The sequence below is a fragment of the Misgurnus anguillicaudatus genome, chromosome 10, assembly GCF_027580225.2.
Source record: "Misgurnus anguillicaudatus chromosome 10, ASM2758022v2, whole genome shotgun sequence".
NCBI lineage: Eukaryota > Metazoa > Chordata > Actinopteri > Cypriniformes > Cobitidae > Misgurnus > Misgurnus anguillicaudatus.
In genome coordinates, this window is record NC_073346.2 from 33,831,327 (window position 1) to 33,851,667 (window position 20,341).

The 20,341-nt window shown below is 39.0% G+C and overlaps 2 protein-coding genes across 4 annotated transcripts in view; both read right to left on the reverse strand.

Moving 5' to 3' along the window:
• Positions 1-10,516, reverse strand: part of LOC129448571 (nucleoside diphosphate-linked moiety X motif 17) — a 48,679-nt gene extending 38,163 nt beyond the window's left edge. The window contains exons 1-7 of one of the 2 annotated variants that reach the window (XM_055211053.2): positions 10,161-10,516; positions 2,543-2,659; positions 2,014-2,197; positions 1,723-1,748; positions 1,335-1,427; positions 1,084-1,182; positions 2-138 (exon numbers count right to left, since the gene is read on the reverse strand). In XM_055211053.2, the coding sequence (XP_055067028.2) occupies positions 2-138; positions 1,084-1,182; positions 1,335-1,427; positions 1,723-1,748; positions 2,014-2,197; positions 2,543-2,659; positions 10,161-10,235 (731 nt within the window). In that variant the 5' untranslated portion in view covers positions 10,236-10,516. The remainder of the gene's footprint in view (position 1; positions 139-1,083; positions 1,183-1,334; positions 1,428-1,722; positions 1,749-2,013; positions 2,198-2,542; positions 2,660-10,160) is intronic. The other variant, XM_073872419.1, reaches the window with a different exon arrangement.
• A 1,002-nt stretch (positions 10,517-11,518) lies between these two features.
• On the reverse strand, positions 11,519-20,223 carry LOC129448575 (uncharacterized). Of its 2 annotated transcripts, XM_055211058.2 has the most exons (8): positions 20,203-20,223; positions 19,957-20,047; positions 19,363-19,473; positions 19,210-19,266; positions 18,710-18,826; positions 14,190-14,258; positions 12,843-12,956; positions 11,519-12,730 (listed from the first exon to the last, which is right to left on the reverse strand). In XM_055211058.2, the coding sequence occupies exons 2-8, from the start codon at positions 20,008-20,010 to the stop codon at positions 12,644-12,646; spliced, it is 609 nt and encodes a 202-aa protein (XP_055067033.1). In that variant the 5' UTR covers positions 20,011-20,047; positions 20,203-20,223; the 3' UTR covers positions 11,519-12,643. The 2 variants fall into 2 exon arrangements, with proteins under 2 accessions (XP_055067033.1, XP_055067034.1); XM_055211059.2 differs by lacking the exon at positions 14,190-14,258.
• Positions 20,224-20,341: the final 118 nt, after the last annotated feature.

The window sequence follows — 20,341 nt, forward strand, 5'->3', positions numbered from 1 at the left end:
CCTGATGGTACATGGCAGGTCAGCTGGTACTTGTACAGAATCCTCCTCACCGTCCACAGCAGATACTATGGCTTTAACCAGACCAGCATCAACCCAGACACAACCACTAACCTCAGCAGGATCTGGTTTCAAACAGGCCTAAATAAAAACAGAAGGCACATGCACATAAGTCATTCAACCTTAAAGGATTAGTCAATTTTCTTAAAGAAAAAAATCCAGACAATTCACCCACCACCATGTCATCCAAATGTCTTTCTTTGTTCAGTCGAGAAGAAATTATGTTTTTTGAGGAAACATTCCAGGATTTTTCTTATTTTAATTTACTTTAATGAACCCCAACACTTAACAGTTTTAATGCAGTTTAAAATTGCAGTTTCAAAGGACTCTATTTTTGGCAAGAAAATAAAAAATATGCACTTTTAAATCACAACTTCTCGTCTTCCCCTGGTCCTGTGACGCGCCAGCGCGACCTCACATAATGTGTCATCACGTCAAGGTCACGTATGATGTATGCAAAACTACACCCCAGTGTTTACAAGTGTGGAGAAAAAGGACCGTTCCCATGTTGTTGTATGTCGAATGATACAAATTAATGTTTTTGTGTCAGTTTATTGTATAAAATGGTCTGCAAATGTGCGTTTCATATATGTAACACGTGACCTTTCGACGTCATTACGCAATTACGTGAGGTTGCGCAGGCTCGTCACACAGCCGGAGGAAGACGAGAAGTTGTTCTTTAAAAGGGCTTATTTTTATTTTTCTTGCCAAAAATGACAATCGTTTCGCTAGATAAGACCCTTATGCATTGTCTGGGATTGTTTAGAGTCCTTTGAAACTGCAATTTTAAACTGCATTAAAACTGTTAAGTGTTGGGGTCCATTAAAGTCCTTTAAAATGAGAAAAATCCTGGAATGTTTTCCTCAAAAAAACATAATTTCTTCTCGACCGAACAAAGAAAGATATCAAAATGTTGGATGACATGGTGGTGAGTAAATTATCTGGATTTTTTTTTTTTTTGAGAAAAAGGACCAATCCTTTAAATCAGAAGTGGACATTTTTTCCGTGCATAAGCCAAAGCAATACCTGAAGCTGCAGGTGCGACAGAGAGCTCTTCAGAAGTATGTAGGTCACAATGTGATGTCTCTGTGGCAAACCTCTGGACAACATAGGTGGATACACTGACTGAAAGGAAGAGCTCAACAGTTTGTCATAATTTAATACAAAATTAAAAGTTATGAATGTGCTTTGGAAGATGCTAACTTTGGCCTGATAGCATTGAAGGCATACAATACAAAAAAAAAACAACAACATTATGACGTACAGTAAACTCATACCTCCCACAAGCCAAGGAGCTGAGTGGAGATCTGATCAGGACTCAGTTTCAGACCGGTCTCTTCATGTAGCTCTCTGAGTCCTGCATCCAGCAGCTACAATTTTACAAACACACAAATAAAGAACTGAACCAAAGGGCCCTATATTAAGAAAATTAATTCAGTTTGTTAAATTACAAGCACTTTATATTTACGTTATCTATATTATATTACTTAAATACTTTTTTCCTTTTCTTTCCTTTAAAACTAAATTACATATATATCAAATATTTAATATTTTGCACAATTTCTAGCTCACAAATAGAAAAAAGCAAAACTTCATCAATCACAAAACACATGAATCACAAACAAATTCTTTCTTTTCAGAAGTAATTTGATTCTATTTAGGTACCTTTTCATCCAGCTCCACATGGCCACCTAAACAAACCAATTTCCTTTATTAGTCTTAAACAGTTTGCATTCTAGCATACATGTTGGCTACATTTCTGTTGCTTACAGTTTATTTATGACCAGCTGAAAAAAATCTTAGAATTTAAAGCCAGGATCTGACATCTGAGGAAACATTACATTTAAATACACAAAATGACGTCACTCATCTATAAATCATACAAATTATGCAAACGTATATCTAAAGAGTACTGTATGCTGATGCATCTGGGTCAGCCCAAAAGGACACACTCACCAGGTGGAACCCAAACATTGGGGAAGATCCGAAGACAGGAGGCGCGACGCGTTAGCAACAGCCTCTGATTGGCTGACTGCAGCAGAACGGCAACGCCCACGTCTACCCCGCGCTTGAGGGTATCTGGGGGCAGGGAGGCTGCCTCTGAGTGAGACAGGTATTTGATGGGGCAAAATGGCGCCCTCTAGGGTCAGACAATTTGGTTAAGAAAGACACTGCCAATTCTCTTTTAATTTACTCACCGTCATCCCATTCCCCCATATCTATTTGACTTCCTTTCTTAAAATATCAAATTAAAATTTTATCATGGTATTTTATATAGGGCTCAACATGATAACATATACTGTATTATTTCAGTGAAATCATTTTGATTAATTTAATTGATGCCATGTTAAGCCCCACATTAAAAGATAGCATGATATTTATAATACATTTGTTTTATTTTGTTTGTGTATAACTGTAGTAAGGAATTCATTTACGTCTGGGTTGGCACGAGGACGAGTAAATTAAGACAAGTTTGTGATGTTACCTTCAGAGGGATTCCTCCACCATACAGCTGGTCACTTAAAATAAATCTGTTATTGTCCAGGGAACAGCTCACTGTCGCCTGGTCCTCAACATCTCCTACAAAATGTCCAGTTATGCTCTGTACAAAATATACAAACGTGTACCTAACTACATGTAAAGGAGGAAATACGTTTTGGAATACAATACAGTGGAAATTACATTTTATTTACACTACATATGAATGAGTTATTAATTGAGCACGTACCCAAAAGGACACTTGCTAGATTATCAAATAATTCTGCAAAATATCTTATTATATGCATTATATCAACGTTTATTATATAATATTGTCAGATGGGTGTACTGACTATGTCCTAACAAAGTCTAGTACTGGTTGCAAATAGAGTGTATAAAGTTTTGACGTGTGCCCGTGCAGCTTACACCAATGAACACTGAGACAATTGCGTATTATATTATCTAGCAAGTTTATTTTCCTTATGTATATCATACAGCGGCAATAACTTGACTCATAATACATACCAAAAACAACAAAACCTATTGTTCCCTGTAGCAAGCTAAACACCAAAGCACAGTCGAAAACTGTTTGCTTCCCAAATTCGCAACACCTGTGTCTGGATTTCCTTGAGGTTAAATCACCCGGGCTGACCCGAGATCAGCTGAGCCACAAAGCTCATACCGCCCTCTAGTGGCACATGACAAAATCACATAATACAAATGAATACAAAAATGAATATGGCTCATACACTCCAGCCCCTAATTGCGTCTGGCAGAGCAATTACACCAAAATCAAAAAGAGCCATAGATACCAATAATATAGCCTCCATGAAATAGGAACCAATTATTCTTTAGCTTCATTAAGCAAGCATATTTTAGTTATTGGTCGTTCAATTATATTTGTTTTCGTCTTCAAACGAACCACACGTACCAGACCACTTTTGTCAGGGAAGGTTTCCAGGACTCTTCCTAGCATCCATGACCCACGTGGAGCTGTGGAGTCCACAATCATGACCAGGTCTCCAGGAACAAAACTCCTCTTCTCCTGGTTCCATTTTTGACGCTCCTGTAAAAGCGGCAAGTACTCACGGATCCACCTCTTCCAAAAGAGATCAGAAATGTATTGGGTTTGTTTCCACCTTCTCCTTGCGTAAACATCCCTTTTATCGAATAGTCCTGGTGGAAGAACTGGTTTTCCTTTAAGAAGTAGCAGATGGTTTGGTGTCAATGCCTCAAGATCATTGGGATCCTCTGACAGTCTTGTAATGGGGCGATCGTTAAGCATAGCTTCAGCCTCACAGAGCACGGTATGGAACCCTTCGTCATCCAAGGTTTGTTGACGGAGCACAGAACACAAGATCTTCCTGATCATCCGTATCATGCGCTCCCATGCACCACCGTGGTGTGACCCAGCTGGAGGGTTAAAATCCCACTTAATTCCCCTTTTGGACAAGGCTCTTTCAATACGGTCATGATTCAAAGAGGTTAAGGCTTCTCGCAACTCCCTTTCTGCACCCACAAAGTTGGTGCCATTGTCAGATCTCAAATGTGTGACTTGTCCTCTTCGACAGATGAACCTTCGCAACGCATTGATGCATGAATCCGTATCAAGAGAATATGCCACTTCCAGGTGCACAGCCCTGCTTGTCATACAAGTGAATACTACTCCATACCTTTTCACGATGCTACGCCCTCTTTTTACGTCAACTGGCCCAAAGTAATCCACGCCAACATTAGTAAATGGCGGAAGATCAGGAACCACTCTCTCTTCTGGTAGGTCTGCCATTTTTTGCTCACCAGGTCTTCTACCAAGGAGCTTACAAATGAGGCATCTTGATATGATCTTCCTAACTGCAGTAGGTCCGCTTGTGATCCAGTATTTTCTCCTTGTAGCAGAAAGAACATGATTTCTACCACCATGTCCAAGCTGTAAGTGGACATGACGAAGAATGAGATCGGAGATATGTTGGTCCTTTGATAAGATGAGAGGGTGCTTAATGTCCTCAGGGATTGCTGCCCTTTTAAGCCGACCCCCAACTCGTAGAAGTCCTCCATCCAAAACCGGATCCAATTTGAGGAGGCAGCTACTTCTTGGCACTTGTGACTTGCCAGAGGTTAGTGCAGCAAATTCAACGGGGAATCTCTCTTTCTGGCAAAAAGCAATTATGGAGGTCTCAGCCTTTAGGAGATCTTCCAACGCCACCTTCTGATTCCCAAGTGATGTTGAGAAAGCTTGCATCTCCTTTTGCACATCCAACCTTGCTGCTCCACTGGTGTTTGCACGCTCCAACTCTTTTCTTTTTTCTTTCAGTTTAAACAGGGTTTCTTTCAACTTAATGAGCCACGCAACTGCAACTTTCAATCTTTGCCAATCAGAGAAATGGGTCATCAGTTGCGATGTGGGATTGATGTCAACAAGTGTCGCATTGACCGTCAGACTTTTCTTTACTTCTGGGTCATCGGCAGTGACACTTTTATCCACAGGAAATGTTGGCCACATTTCTTCAGGTTCCTGTAGGAATTTTGGGCCTTCTATCCATCTTTGCTTCATAAGATCTTCTGCCTTCAATCCACGTGAAGCATCGTCAGCAGGGTTCAGGGATGTGGGAACGTATCTCCACTGTTCAATTTCTGAGTTAACCCTGATGGTGGTTACCCTGTTTGCTACAAAAGTTTGAAATCTTCTGTCCTCATTCTTTATGTACTTAAGAACTGATGTGCTGTCAGTCCAAAAGCAAGTCTTTTTTAATGGAAGCTGGAGCTCTGATTGAAGCATCTTGTCTACTCGTACTGCAACAACGGCAGCAGTGAGCTCTAAACGGGGAATGGTGACAGTCTTCAAGGGAGCCACTCGGGCTTTGCCAAATAAGAAAGTAACATGAACCCTCTCTTCCATGTTCTGCATCCTCAGGTAAGTAGCCGTACCATAGCCATTCTCGCTCGCGTCAGCGAAATGATGCAATTGAGCACTGACAGTCCTCCCAAATCCTGCAGGTTTCACACATCTGTGGATCTTGAAATATGCCACCTTCTCAAGATCTGTCAGCCATTTTTTCCACTTTTGCTGGAAAGCTGGAGGTATTGGATCATCCCAATCACATTTTGTCCTACACAACTCCTGCAACAGCAGCTTGGCCAGGAGTACTATAGGTGCCAGGAACCCCAATGGATCGTAGACTGAACTGATAATGGATAACATGCCTCGCTTGGTTGCTGGCTTCTCTTTGACTTTCAGCTTGAATTTGAAAGTGTCCGTCTCTATACACCACTGTAAACCTAAAGCTCTGTCCAATGGCAGCTTATCCCTGTCCAGATCAAGCTCATGCAGGTTCTTAGACTTGAGATCCTCTGGAAGACCCTGTAGCACTTCTCGACTGTTACTTATCCATTGAGTGAGGGTAAACCCTCCTTTACTGCAAATGGTTATAAGGTTCTTAACCATATTGACTGCCTCCTCTTCAGAGGGCAGACTCTTCAGTAGGTCATCCATATAGAAGTTTCGGTTGACCGTTTCAATCACTTCTGTTGGAAAGTTGGCCTGGTTGTCTTCAGCAGTTTTTCTAAGAGCAAGACAGGCGACACTGGGTGAGGAAACCGCTCCGAATAAATGGACAGTCATGCGATGTTCTACAAGACCTGTTTCCAGGTTACCTTGATGCCACCATAAGAATCTTAAGTAGTCCCTGTGTTTCTCTGCCACCTTAACCTGGTGGAACATAGCCTTTATGTCTGCCATTATGGCCACTTGTTCCTGTCTGAACCTCATAAGAACTCCAACTAACGAGCTGGTGAGGTTGGGTCCTTGCAGGAGCTGACTGTTGAGTGAGACCCCTTTGTACTCTGCTCCACAGTCAAACACCACTCGTAGCTTTCCTTTACGTGGATGGTACACACCGTGGTGCGGGATATACCACACCTTCCCTGTTGGTGCTTCCAACTGATGCTGCGGCACTTCTTTAGCATAGCCATTTCTAATGACATCAGCAAGAAAGTTGTTGTACTCTTCATGAAAGCTTGCATCTTTCTGAAGTCTTCTTTTCAAACCACGAACACGTTGCATGGCAACACAAAGATTGTTCGGCATCGAAACATCTTTCTCTTTGAAAGGCATTTGAAATGTATAATGTCTGTTTTTAAGCTGAGCAGAGCTTTCCATTATCTCTACAAACTTCTTTTCTTCCCTTGACATTTCTTCCTGTTCTGCAGACGCTTGCTCATTGAAGTCGTAGTTGTATTGGCTGGTTAACAGTTCTTCAATTCTGTCAATGGCAATTCTGTTGGCATAAACTAAAGGGTGGTCACTTACACAGTCACTACTTCCCTGTAATGGACCATTTATTACCCATCCCAGTAGGGTTCTGATTGCGTAGGGTCCTTCACCTTCATGACTGTTAATCACCTCCCAAGGCTCCATCAACTTGGATGCGTTTGTGCCAATTAGTATGTCAACATCAGCATTTATATGGGGAATCTTTACATCATTTAAATAAGGCCATTTTCTCAGCTCCCTTTCGCTGATTATATTGGCTGTAGAGACAGGCATCTCTTTCTGGGTACACACTTTTGAAAGTGGATAGAAGGACTCACCAGAAACTCCTGAAATTTCCAGACCGTCAACAACGGAGCTTTCTACTGCGTTATTATGGCCTAAGGTGCGGATATGAATCTTGCATTTGCGTCCTTCCATGTTCAACTTATCAATGAGCTTCCTGGTGCAGAAAGTTCCTGTGCTCCCTGGGTCCAGAAAAGCATACGTTTCAATAACCTTGTTTCCCTTTAAACACTTCACTTTAACAGGTAAAATGGGAAGAATTCCATTGCAGTGGCCAGCCCCTATATGACAACAAGCAGTGGATGTTACACAGCTGTTAGAAGTATTTGACTGCTCAGTAATTTTCTGCTCACCATCCTTTTGATCCCTTTGAGTAACCCTTTCCTTCTCTCCTATGTGCAAAACACTGGGGTGCGTTCGGTTGCACTTGTTGCAAATTATGCGCCTGTCGCAATTCTTACTCAAGTGTCCTGTGCACAAGCAAGCGAAACACAGACCTTTCTCCTTTAGAAAGTCTAGTTTCTCCCTGTGTGTCTTCTTTCCCAGTTTAAAACATTGTTCCAAAACATGATTACTTGCACCACAATACAAGCAGGAAATAGAATCATTATTGGTAAAGAATGTCCCTTTGTTCTGAGCCTTTTCCTTCTTGTTAAGATCTGGTTTGCTGTATCCGTCCTCAATGACCACCTGTGTTGCAAAGCTATTTCTTCCCAGCCTAGGTTTCACCTGAAACTTGCTTCCTTTTGTAGCTCCTTTGATAACAGGTGAACTATCCTGTATGTCACCAAAGACTGGATCTGATATTATTCTGACCTGGCACTCGATGTACTCCACAATGTCTAAGAATCGTGCTCTTCGACCAGTTCTCTCCAGTATCTCACATGCCCTTGCTCTCCACTTATCTCTGAGTTTATACGGAAGCTTCTGACTCAAAATCTTTATGTTTGCTGGCATGTTAAGTTCTTTTAAGTACTGAAGATCATCCATAGCGTTGGAACACTCACGGAGGAAGAGTCCATAAGCTTTGAGTGCTTTGGAGTCCTCGGCTTTGATACTTGGCCATCCTGTGACCTTCTCCATATATGCCTCTGTTATCTTGAACTCATTTCCAAAATGCTCCTTGAGCAATTTTTTAGCAACAGTAAATCCTTTATCTGCAGTCATATGAAGGCAGCTACGCACAATATCCCTTGGCTGCCCCCTAGTAAATTGCTCAAGGTAGTACAAACAATCTCCTTTGCAGCTGGTCTTTGCTTCCACGCAGTACTCAAACGCCTTCATAAATGTGTTGAACCTTAAAGGATCTCCATCATAAATTGGAATTTCTCGGCGCGGCAGCAGTTGTGAAGTTTGCATTTTAACAAGGAGAGATGTAATGTCATTCTGTTGTTGCAGCAAATTGTAGAGTCCTGCTGTCTGATGTTGGTCTTGTACGGGTGGAAACACTTGTTGGCCTACAGTGTGTTGTAAGTCTTGAATGACAGCTGGCTTTGGCAAAATAGTTGAAGTGACTAATTGTGAAGCATTGCTTTGTAGTGGTGGATAAACATGTCCTTGTGAGGGAATAGGTACAAATACTGAGGCCTGTGGATTGAGAGAAGTGGGCGAGAGCTTAGATCTAGCCCCTTTCCTGATATAGGAAGCCATTCCATCAGATTGCCTTGAATGAACGCTACCACCGACCTGTAACACTGCTAGTTTAGCAGAAGTGGCAGCTATCTCAGTATCCAGCTCAAGCTGCTCCTTCCTTTTCCTCAAGATGAGCTCCTGTTCATCCAATGCATGCTTGTCCTTTAAGGCAGCAGCTCGAGCCAAGAGAGCGGCCTGTTCTGCCCTCGCCCTGCATCTGGCTGAAGAAGTGGACGATCTACTACTGGAGGATCCTTTACTTGAGTCACGGTGCCTTGACTGCACGTTTGAAATGCTGTCTTGAGGTTGAATCTGATCCTCCTTTTCCTCATGATTTCCACTAGCAGCTCTTCTTACATTGCTGACATCAACCTCATTTCCATTTTCAGCATTGACATCAAAAGTTTGAGTTTCAATTTGAACCGGCATATCATCATGATCATCATCCATTTTGGTAACTGAACAAGTTTTGGTGTCATACAACCATTGATTTGTACACACAAAAAACTCATTGAAATTCAACATTTTAGCTCTGTACCATATTTCATGTTTGTCTGCTTCATCAGCAGGCAATAAACCCAATAAAGATGTATGTACATGCTGTATTTCATCACACAACTCATTAAACGTGTTAAATTCATTTTCAACCTGATTTACATGCTTTTTATCACCCATTAATTTAGCAATAGATTTCTTTTTATTTGCTAGTTTACCAAATTTAGACTTTCTTTCCTTTTCTAAAGTGCTTATTTTTTCCAACAAAGCTTTGGGTGTTAATTTAACTACACGTTTTTCAGTTACAGTTTTTACCCCTTCATCCACACAAAGTTCAGTCTCAGGGCCAAGCTGGCCATTTTCCTTTTCAGCCATAATGACCACACAAAGTGAATTGGCTTATTTAATCAAATAACCCCGAAAACAGTTTTGTGTTGCGCAACAGTTCGTCTAAACGCACAAAGTTATTTTTAGATGGTTATGAGTTGCTACCAATGCATTGGTTTTACGCGAATGTGTACACACAAATTAACATGGCCATTCATAATATCAGCGCTGATCATCACATACCCCAATAGTGCGTTGGCCGGCTTGATGAATGGTGTCCTGACGTAATGATGCTGGTATTCCGTTGACCCTTTAACTCGCTCCAGTAGAGCTCCTTTCAGCAATCGGCAACTCCAAACATTTGCCCACCTCACATCCGTGGTTTCCAAACGAATGGGTATAACTGTGTTGACGTCACGTGTATGGCTCTTTAAGTTCTATTATACTCCCACATGAAAAATATTATATATATATATATATATTATATATATATAAACTACATATAGTGCATTCTGCTATTATAATGTAATAATGCTATAGTAATGTTCAAAACATCCAGGAATTTTACTACAGTTACAAGTGGGCTAATGTGTGTACTATGATTTCAAATAATGCTGACCTGCACGAATCGTGCGCACTGCGGTGCGGCGTTATCCTTCGACAAATAAACCAGAATCCTTCGGACCTTCTCCATACTTTATCGTACCCCGTCACAAAATATAACGACGACCTAAATCACTCGTGCGTTTTTATGACAACAAACATTAATTCGTGCGTCAATATGCATAATATAAATGCACATTATTTCTACTGTATTTAATGCAGTTACGTTAATCAGATAAATTCATTTAACTAGATAATACTGTTTATGTCTATGAGAATGACAGGTCACATGAGAACTTATCAGATTCCCCAAAAAACGAAACCACAACATCCGAAATACAGCGCCGGAAAGTGGCCTCACGTGTTTCAAGATAAAAGTCTTACACTAAGGCTTCGCGTTATTTGATAAATCTCCACCCAGTTAAGTCACTTGTGGTACAATTAAAATGAATATAGAAGATATTTCTGTTTTTTTTTTTGTAAAATTCCCCTGAGACTAGTAATCATTTATTTTGGGAGTGTCCCAAAACCCAAATATTTTGGAAAGAGCTCAGTACGTACTTACAAAGAAAAGTTATAAAGCCTGTTAACTTTTAAGAAATTGATGTTATGCTAAAATGTTTTTCTTTTGATGGTGATAATAATATTCTGTTTATGCTTGATTTAATTATTATAATTTCCCGCTAATATATTCATAAAGTCAAATGGAATAAAAAATTCCACACTTTAAAGAATTTAAAATAGATGTTAAAATATATTTAGAGGCAATATCCAAAAGCAATAACTTGAAAGCAAGAAAAACTTTACAATTTTTTCATGTAAATTGCCTTTCCTTTTAATTTTTCCCTTCCTCCTTTGTTTTTTTGTTTGTTTTTTGTCATATTACCCCTGACATATATGGTTATATGTACTCTTGTTTGTAAATTACATTGTGTTCTTGTTAATATTCAATAAAAAATACAATAAAATAAATAAATAAAATAAAACAATAACCTTGAAGGTAATTTTTTTATATAAATCTCCTGGTACGTCTAGTCACATGACTACTATGTAATATTTATAGATTATTATGGCCATATTTATTTACATGCATTATTGCAAATCTTGTAGTTTGGCGCAATGTATCATAATCTTCACGGACTCAAAATAAGGCTTCTAGTTTTCAAAATAAAAGTCTGTTTTATGTATCCAAGCTTTATTGTTAAACCATAAAATATTCATGTACACTTATTCCAGCAAGTCTTGAAAAGGGAAATGGCTAAATGAAATGCATCTCACATTTTTCTTACCTGCCCTAATGGATGAATGTGTACTCCCCCTGCTGTTTATATTTGCTAATTTATATATAAAGACAGTTTTTACAAAAGCACCATATTGTGTAGTAAATCAAGTTTATTTGAAATATCAGTCAAATACATTCAACACAACACAGCCAAGTTACTACATACTACATTTTCATGTTACTACACGTCAAGAGAGATCACTGACCACAGGCACAATGTAAATCTCACATGCTGTCACAATGACAAAGATCTACTGACACAGAACAGACGACACATGCTTCCACAAGAGGATTTAACATCACCAAAGTCGAGCCCTTGACTGAGGGTTCAACCTCTGACCTTTAGTCATTGGGGTGTCCACTATTTTGGTCACAAGTGGTGGCACTTACAGAGTTGGCAGTCATCATAGCTTTCCTGAAGAATCAGTACGGATAAAACGAGATGACAAAAAATTGCCAAGCGATGCTGTTTAGATTTTCACTGGTGTTGAAATTCAGATTTCTCTGTTATAGAGATGATCCTTTGAACACAAGCCACATTTATCAAGCTTTTCGTTTATGTTGAACACTTTTATTATTTATTTCGTAAGTAAATAAAATGTCCTCTGGCCTGCTTAGTTTTAGCTTACATGTTTAAATTCATTTTAAGAAATAGAAACTTGATAAATGTTTCCCGGCATGTCCTCATGTGGCCATGTTGACCCATATAAAGATGCATGCAAAAGTTGGTACAAAATGCTACAAAACAAGAAGATATCACAGATCTGTCTTACCGTTTCTATTCACCGTAATTTCTTCATAATGTTCTGTACCTAATGTACCTAAAGCTGAATTTCACAAACTTTCAGATAAAGACGAATACATGTCCCCCATTAACATACATGTATAACACTGGATTCTGGCCCAGATTTCTGGGTAAACATTTGATTTGCATTTCATGCTAGGAAGCTACAGTTTATAAGTGCAAAATCAACCGAGGTACGGATAACTATTAACTAGAGCTTTTAAACTACAGCAATCCTAAAGCCTGTGACAGCAGCAGCCAAGCAAAAACGAGATTTCTGTTTTACGTCCAAAACACTATTTACAACATCACAAAAGTTTTTTTTTCCCGTAGTTTACCTGTGAGTTTTGTAGGTGAAACAGTCCTCTTTTTTTCAGATGGTGTAAAACTGTGCTAAAACTGTGCCATTCTGCTTTAAAGGTCTTTTATTCTGTCAGTTTCCAGAATGAATCGCATTCTGGGCATGAAGGCCAGCACCATAATGTTGGTTTGCTGTTGAATGCGGGATGGGTGTCAGCTCCTGATAATAAACAGTGAATTAGAAAGTAAGTCTCATAACAAAACACATACAAAACAATGAACCAAATGTCTATATTAAGGCCCTTTTAATGATATAATGATGAAATACATACCTTTATGGCACTAACAGAAAGAGAGTAAACTCCGAAGAGAGATACAACCAAACCAATGATACACGCTAGCACAAGAACACCGATCAGGGTTCCCAAGATACCGTTCACTAAGAACTGTAATACAAACCAGAAAACATGAAAGACAATATTTATCAGATCTATATCAAATTTCAATCCACAAATCAAACAATAAAAATAGTTTGATTCACCACCAGAGGTCAATAAACAACAACATTGGCTGCAGCTTGATGATGCTGTGTGAAACAAAGTTCACCTTCACTGTCGCTAGGAACCGATACGACAGGACTCACAAATCATGTTCATTTATGATGTATTGAAATAGTTTTATAACTGTTGCAATTATAATGTAAGCCGTAGTGTAAATTGATAGAAGCCACAACAAAGTGGGAGTCCAAATTGGGGGCCTCCAGGAGGTTAGGGGGTCCCCGGAAGACTTTAGAGAAAAATGTGATTAAATATTTGCTATCTTTCTAGTGTGTTTTTCTTATTAGAGTCACTGTAATCTTTATCTCACTCACTGTGGTTTGTTCAGCAATATGTCCTTGTGAAGCTGCTATGACACAAGATTTATGGTCAAAGTATGGTCCATCATTTTTGTGGGTCCTTGGCATCATAAAGTTTGAAAACTCCTGTGCTAAGCGCGAATACTTCCGCATGCGGCACTGGCCAGTTTGATTGGCTTATGAAATTCTTCTTTCGAATCTCTCTCGCAACACTTTCATGACATAGGTCTGCGCAGTTCCACATTACATATTGTGCCTGTTATTTTAGAATGAAAATATGTGTATATGCACTGAACAAAACTTTATGGTTAGATACAATTGAAAAGCTCAGATGCAAAACCCTCTAAGTGCGTCTGACATGTTTTCTTGTAAATGAGCATTTTTTTTATAAGACTCTTAATGGATTCTGGCAATAAACTGGTATTTCTGAATGCCTTGGATTAAGCAGATTTGATGAACGTATAGTACTTGTCGAGAGCATTTGGTTATTATCATCTAATTTTTGATGGAGGTGGTGTTTAGAGGGTTTTGCATCTGAGCTCCTCAATTCTTAAAGGGGGAAAATGTTACACTTCAATCTTCAGTTTAATAGTCTAAATAATACCACAACTATGCAGATCGAATTTCTAAAAATAAATAATAAATGCCTGGAAATCCTTTCCTGGAGTAATAAAATATACTAAAATATAAACAGGTCTAAACCAAGTCTTAGATTCAAATTCAATTCTAACTTAGAGAACACATTGTCTGGAATCTTAACCGTACTCCGAGTCACAAGATGTGTTTGTGATATTCTTGCTGTAAAGCTTGTAATGTGACTCACCTCTTTCTGTCCACCTCTCTCTCCTTCTCCACAGCAAGCCCAAACAGAGTGAAGTGGGTCACAACACCACTGAAACAAGCAGGACAAAGCCTGAAGTCACATCTCTCCTTCGACTGATACACACTTAAAGGGATAGTTCACCCAAAAATGAAAACCACTCCATGACCTACTCACTCCCAAGAAATCCCTGATGTATATGTTCATCTTTTTTTTAGACAAACACAATCAGAGTAATATATAATAAATATTTAAAAAAAATGTCCTGGCTGTTCCAAGATTTATAATGGTATGGGGCTTCTGATTTAAAGCGCAAAAAAAAACATTTGTCCTTCACAGAAGTAATCCACCCCAAAATAGTACTGATTGAGAAGGCAAAGGCCTTTATTAACTCTTTCCCGCCAGTGTTTTCTTTTTTATCACCTCTAAAATATGGGTAGGTTTTCCTTAAATACCAAATTTTGAACAAAAAGCTGAGATAATTGCATTTTTGTACTTTTGTTAGAGATCAGATTCAGAGAGATGATCAAAACATACATGGAATATTTGAAGAGTTTCGTTGCAAAACGAGATAACCACCGTTTTGTTAATTGTTCAGAAATCGCGTTTTTTTGGTTCTGCATTCCAATTAATTTCAATGCAACTGCAGTTGGTTTGTTTTGATTTAAACCTTCATAACTTAAAAAATACAGCTAAGCAGCACCATAAAACAAAATAATAACATGATAACATAATAATAAACATGTTTTGACAAAAATGTTAAAAAATTGATTTATCTCGTTTTGCAACGAAACTCTTCATTTACTGTTTTTGAAACCTTACATGCTTTAGTGTTTTTTAAATTGTGTAAAATCGCCACCTAGTGGACAATGGCGGAAATATGGATTGCCGTAAAAACTCGTCATTGGCAGGGAAGTGTTTTCTCTTAATTGATGAAATAACTCATCAATGGCGGGGAAATACTTAACCTCCTGAAGTGTGGATTACTGAAAAATGGATGCACTTTTTTGGGCTTTAAATCAGAAGCACCATTCAGAATTCTCCAACGGGTCCTGATAAAAGTGTCTAAAATGGGTGGATTGTGACATTCCTAAAATTCACGGCCGGGGAATCGGGCGTATAATTAACTCGGTGCGGGCGGTAGTAGCGCGAATGAAAATATGTGCAATATTTGTATGTCCAAATTACCATTACATGCGCAACATATGACATTTGACCCATCACGTCACCACCATTGCGACAGTGCGCAACCTTTGTTGATGCTCGTCGCCTAGTTGGAGCGAGCGTTGCAGGAGTTGCATACAGTTTTACCACTGATAGCCGGAAGTTGGGAACGTCTTTTCTTAGAAAGAATTTCGAGACGAGGCTTGTAGGAGCACAGCAGGGGTTGTGTAGGTAGGTTGTATTTTTCCTTGTTTTTTTTTTCATTATTAAGTCTATTTGTGTATAGTTATCAGACATGGGGACTTGTGACTTGGTGACTTGGACTCGAGTCGACTCTAGTCGCTATTTTTGTGACTTGTGACTTGACAAAAAATAAAATAAATGAGACTTGACTCGGACTTGGAAGTTAAAGACTTGGGACTTGACTTGACTTGAGACACGACTTGACTTGAGACACGATGACTTGAATGACTCGAGTGTTAATCACATCATGTTTTCAGTTTGAATATAAAATATCTAAATTATTTAAAAAAATAAAGTTGACCCAGCTGGAGCGCAGGCTGAGAATGGCGTTGTCATGACTGAATCACGACACTATCATCCGTCATGCCCTCTCGTACCTTACGCACACCACGCCCACTTAGATCAGATATCAACATGTCAGCCGGAGGGTACCAAGGGTCATCGCTTTTGGCTTCAACAACATGGCAAAAGGCGAACCGTGTGTTGCAAGACATGGAACATTAAAATCACAGGCAGCCAGCCAATTTCGTCCGTCATTTGAAGAGCCATTCTGCCCAGTAAGTGCTTGTCAATTTGATAATATCTGGTTAGTTGGTAGTTAGCTAATGTAAAAATAGCTAAAGTAGCCATCAACCCTCATCATACCGTGTTAGGGACAAATGTGGGCAAAATAATTTGTATTTATTTTTTATAAATACTTCCCTTGATCTGCGCGGTACGAGACTTGGCTACTTTTTCTATGTTTGCCACCTGAACACACACACACACACACACACACTCGATTCTACAATGCTAGGGGTGGTTCACACGTCTTTTGCACGCTCAAGTTCGTTATTTCAAATGTAGGCGCGCAAACGGAAGAGTTGAAAGTGTCTCTCGTTTTTTCTGGGCGCGCGCGCGTGTGTGTGTGCGTGAGAGAGAGAGAGAGAGAGAGAGAGAGAGAGAGAGAGAGAGAGAGAGAGAGAGGTGTTCAGAGAGGAGTCTGTTAAAGGAATATTCAATTTTCTTAAAAGAAAAATGTCATCCAAAATGTTGATGTCTTTCTTTGTTCAGTCGAGAAGAAATTATGTTTTTTGAGGTAAACATTGCAGGATTTTTCTCATTTTAATGGACTTTAATAGACACCAACAATTAATACTTAACTCAACACTTAACAGTTTTTTTCAACGGAGTTTCAAAGGACAATAAACAATCCCAAACGAGGCATAAGGGTCTTATCTAACAAAACGATTGTCATTTTTGAGAAGAAAAATAAAAAATATCCACTTTTGTAGCACAGCTTTTCGTTTGGGTCCGGTCCAGCGCGACCTAACGTAAATGCGTAGTGACGTAGGGAGGTCACGTGTTACATATCTAAAACGCACATTTGCGGACAATTTTAAACAATAAACTAACACAAAGACATTAATTAGTATAATTTCACATACAACAACGTAGGAACGGTCCTCTTTCAACACACTTGTAAACACTGGGGCGGAGTTTCGCGTTCGTCCTCTGTGACCTCTTGACGTGATGGCTTATTGCGTCGGGTCGCGCTAGCGCATGACGACCGGATCTGGACGAGAAGTTGTGCTTTGGAGGTGTATATTTGTTATGTTTGTTGTCGAAAGTGACAGTCGTTTTGCTAGATAAGACCCTTGTGCCTCGTTTGGGATCGTTTGTGGTCCTTTGAAACTCCGTTGAAAAAAACTGTTAAGTGTTGAGTTAAGTATTAATTGTTGGTGTCTATTGAAGTCCATTAAAATGAGAAAAATCCTGCAATGTTTTCCTCAAAAAACATAATTTCTTCTCGACTGAACAAAGAAAGACATCAACATTTTGGATGACATGGTGGTGAGTAAATTATCTGGATTTTTCTTTTAAGAAAATGAAATATTCCTTTAAGCTGTTATTTGTTTTATGGACTCAATGTTGAAAATTTCAAACATTTCAATTACGGTTGGCAGAAGTGAAAAATAAATAATTTATGAAGTAACAATTTTGTTTGATTCCATGATGTATTTTACTGAACATGAGTATTTACAATGCAAATCCAAATTATTGTAATTTACTGATAGTTACTTACTGTATATCTTGTCTTTTTACTTTATTAAGACCAGATTCTGCAGGTAAAATTACAATAATAAAGGTGACTTGACTTGGACTTGACTTGACCTACTACAGGACTTGACTTGACTTGACATAGCCTGTGACTTGACTTGACCAAGAAAACAAATACTTGGGACTTACTTGAGACTTGAAGGTTCAGACTTGAGACTTGCACATGTGTGACTTGGTCCCATCTCTGATAGTTATCAGGTTCCATAGCCTATTTAGGTGCCGATGGTAGGCTACTTGAATGGCGCAAAACAAAGCGCACTTTAGCCTGTATCATTAGCCCATTCATGATGTTGAGAGAGGTACAAGAAAATAAAAATAAAACACTTTAATTGAAATGATTTTAGTGTGTGTGATTTAGGCATGTGCGGGTACGCGTCGGGTAATGGGCCAAATATTACCGGGTCTGGGCGGGTGCGGATTTAATTTTGATATTATCACGGGTGACGAGTCGGATCTGGTGCTGAACTTTGCGAGTACGGGCGGGAGGGGGTCTCCAAAAATGGACCCGTGCAGGACTCTGGCATCATTTACAACCTTTATAAAGCTAAGTTGGAAAAGCCAGGACATTTTCTAATATAACTCCAATTGTCTTTGTCTGAAAATAAATAATCATATACATTGAGGATGACTTGAGGGTGAATAAATCATGGGGTAATTTTCATTTTTGGGTAAACTATCCTTTTAACTACAGTCCGGTGTCTGTCACATGTATTGTTTCTTCATTCCTAATGCCTACTCTAAAATGATTTACTCTTTAGTTTCATGTATAGGACAGAAAGAAAAAATTACAGATTAACAGATATGTCAGTGAACAAGCAAACGTTTGATGAATCCTAAACTACAAGCTGAATGAAGTATAACATTTTCCCTTTTGTTTAATAATTGAGGTAAGCCTGAGTTATATCTATTATTCATTTTATTATAAATTTTGTTCGGTATTCATACATGTACTGTTTGTAGACATGAAGGGGTTTTGGCTCGGGGGCAAGCAGAATGCAGCGTCTCTGTTTGTTTACCTCAGTGTCCCTGTAGTAGTACGACTCTCCTCTGAATGGGATGTGTCTGGCCATGAGCCCAAATCCAACAACATCAAATGCTGCTGTTAGTAACTGCAGAACAATGGTTGTCAGCACCTGCGACAAAGAAAATCTATTTGAACAATACAATATGAATATAATCACAATATAATCTCTTTATTGATACAGATACATTGATCAAATTTTACACCCTTGACTTGTAACATAGTATAAACTATGTAATAAGAGAATGCCTAAAATTCATAAAATGAAAGGGAAAATATTGACTGTGGTTACAACTGTCCCATAAAAACCATAGCTGATCACTTTACATTTATGTCGGTCAAATAATCTCTTCCTGTGTACTCTACGCAGTATGCAGGCAGCTATTTGCCGAAATAAGATGTAAAATGAACCAGACTGTGAGCCGATGTCTAGTCTTGCTACAAGACTACTGCACATTACAAACGTTAATATTTGTGCATACATTATTAACCTACCAAACGTTTAGATGGCCTCCTCCCAGTATGCACCAGAATAATTCCAGTTATGACGAGCTGTATAAACAGTTTCACAAGTCACACGATCAATGTTAAACTTTACCTAACTGATTTATCTTTTTATGCTTACTGTATGTATGCATGTGTTTGTACCTGAGCACCATTGATGATGAGGATGATGATTTCACGCTGGATGTGATAATGCAGCTTATAGACAATTGTGCTCAAAATGACAGTGAAAAATCCAATTACGATCTGAACAGCCTAAATAAATTAAAATAGAGATTAAAAATTTTAAACATGCATTGGCATGTCTGTATGCTTTCTATATGGAGTCAGACAAATGTAATGCTAATAATGTATGTTATAAACTGTGTGTCTTACTTATGAATGCATTGTGTACTGAATAAAACAGGTACTGTACATTATAAAAGAATTGATGTCTCTTTTACTTCTGTTCATGTGTATTGGTGTCTGAATCTTAGATATGGGTGTGTCCTTGGATGTTGGCCAGTTATCATTTAATAAACACACTATTGTACGTGCTTGCACGTTATAACTAAAGCCTTTCAAACATATTATAAGGACATAATAAATTAAATCACCAATAATGACAAAAAACAACTTATATGCCATCTTTAACCAAATGTAAACAATCTGCTCAAACTCAATATAATGAGTATAATGTTATAGCACAATAAATAATCGATGCCAAATTGTGACGTTGTTTGTTGCAGTGTAACTCACGCCAAGCGTTTTGGGCTCTGCCTTCTTGAACGCTTTAATCTGAGACTCGTACATCCCGACAGACCACCAATCACTCAACAATATCAAAAAACTGCAAACGCAATCACAACAGTACGCGTCAAAACACGCAGATCTGGGGTGCATAAAATGAAATTCATGCACTTTGGGATGTAAGTGATTATTTTAAAAAGCGCACTTTACGCGTAATAACAACATGCACATGTGTGGAGAGGAGCGCTCGCTTACCTTTGCGCACTGGCACTGGCGTTCTGCAGCAGACTCTGCGCGTCCCCGCAGTGTTGATGTCATGATGGGGGGCGGCTAAAGGAGAATGCCACAGACATCCAGGTTTGCTCGGTCACGAGAAATCTCATTCACCCCTCCG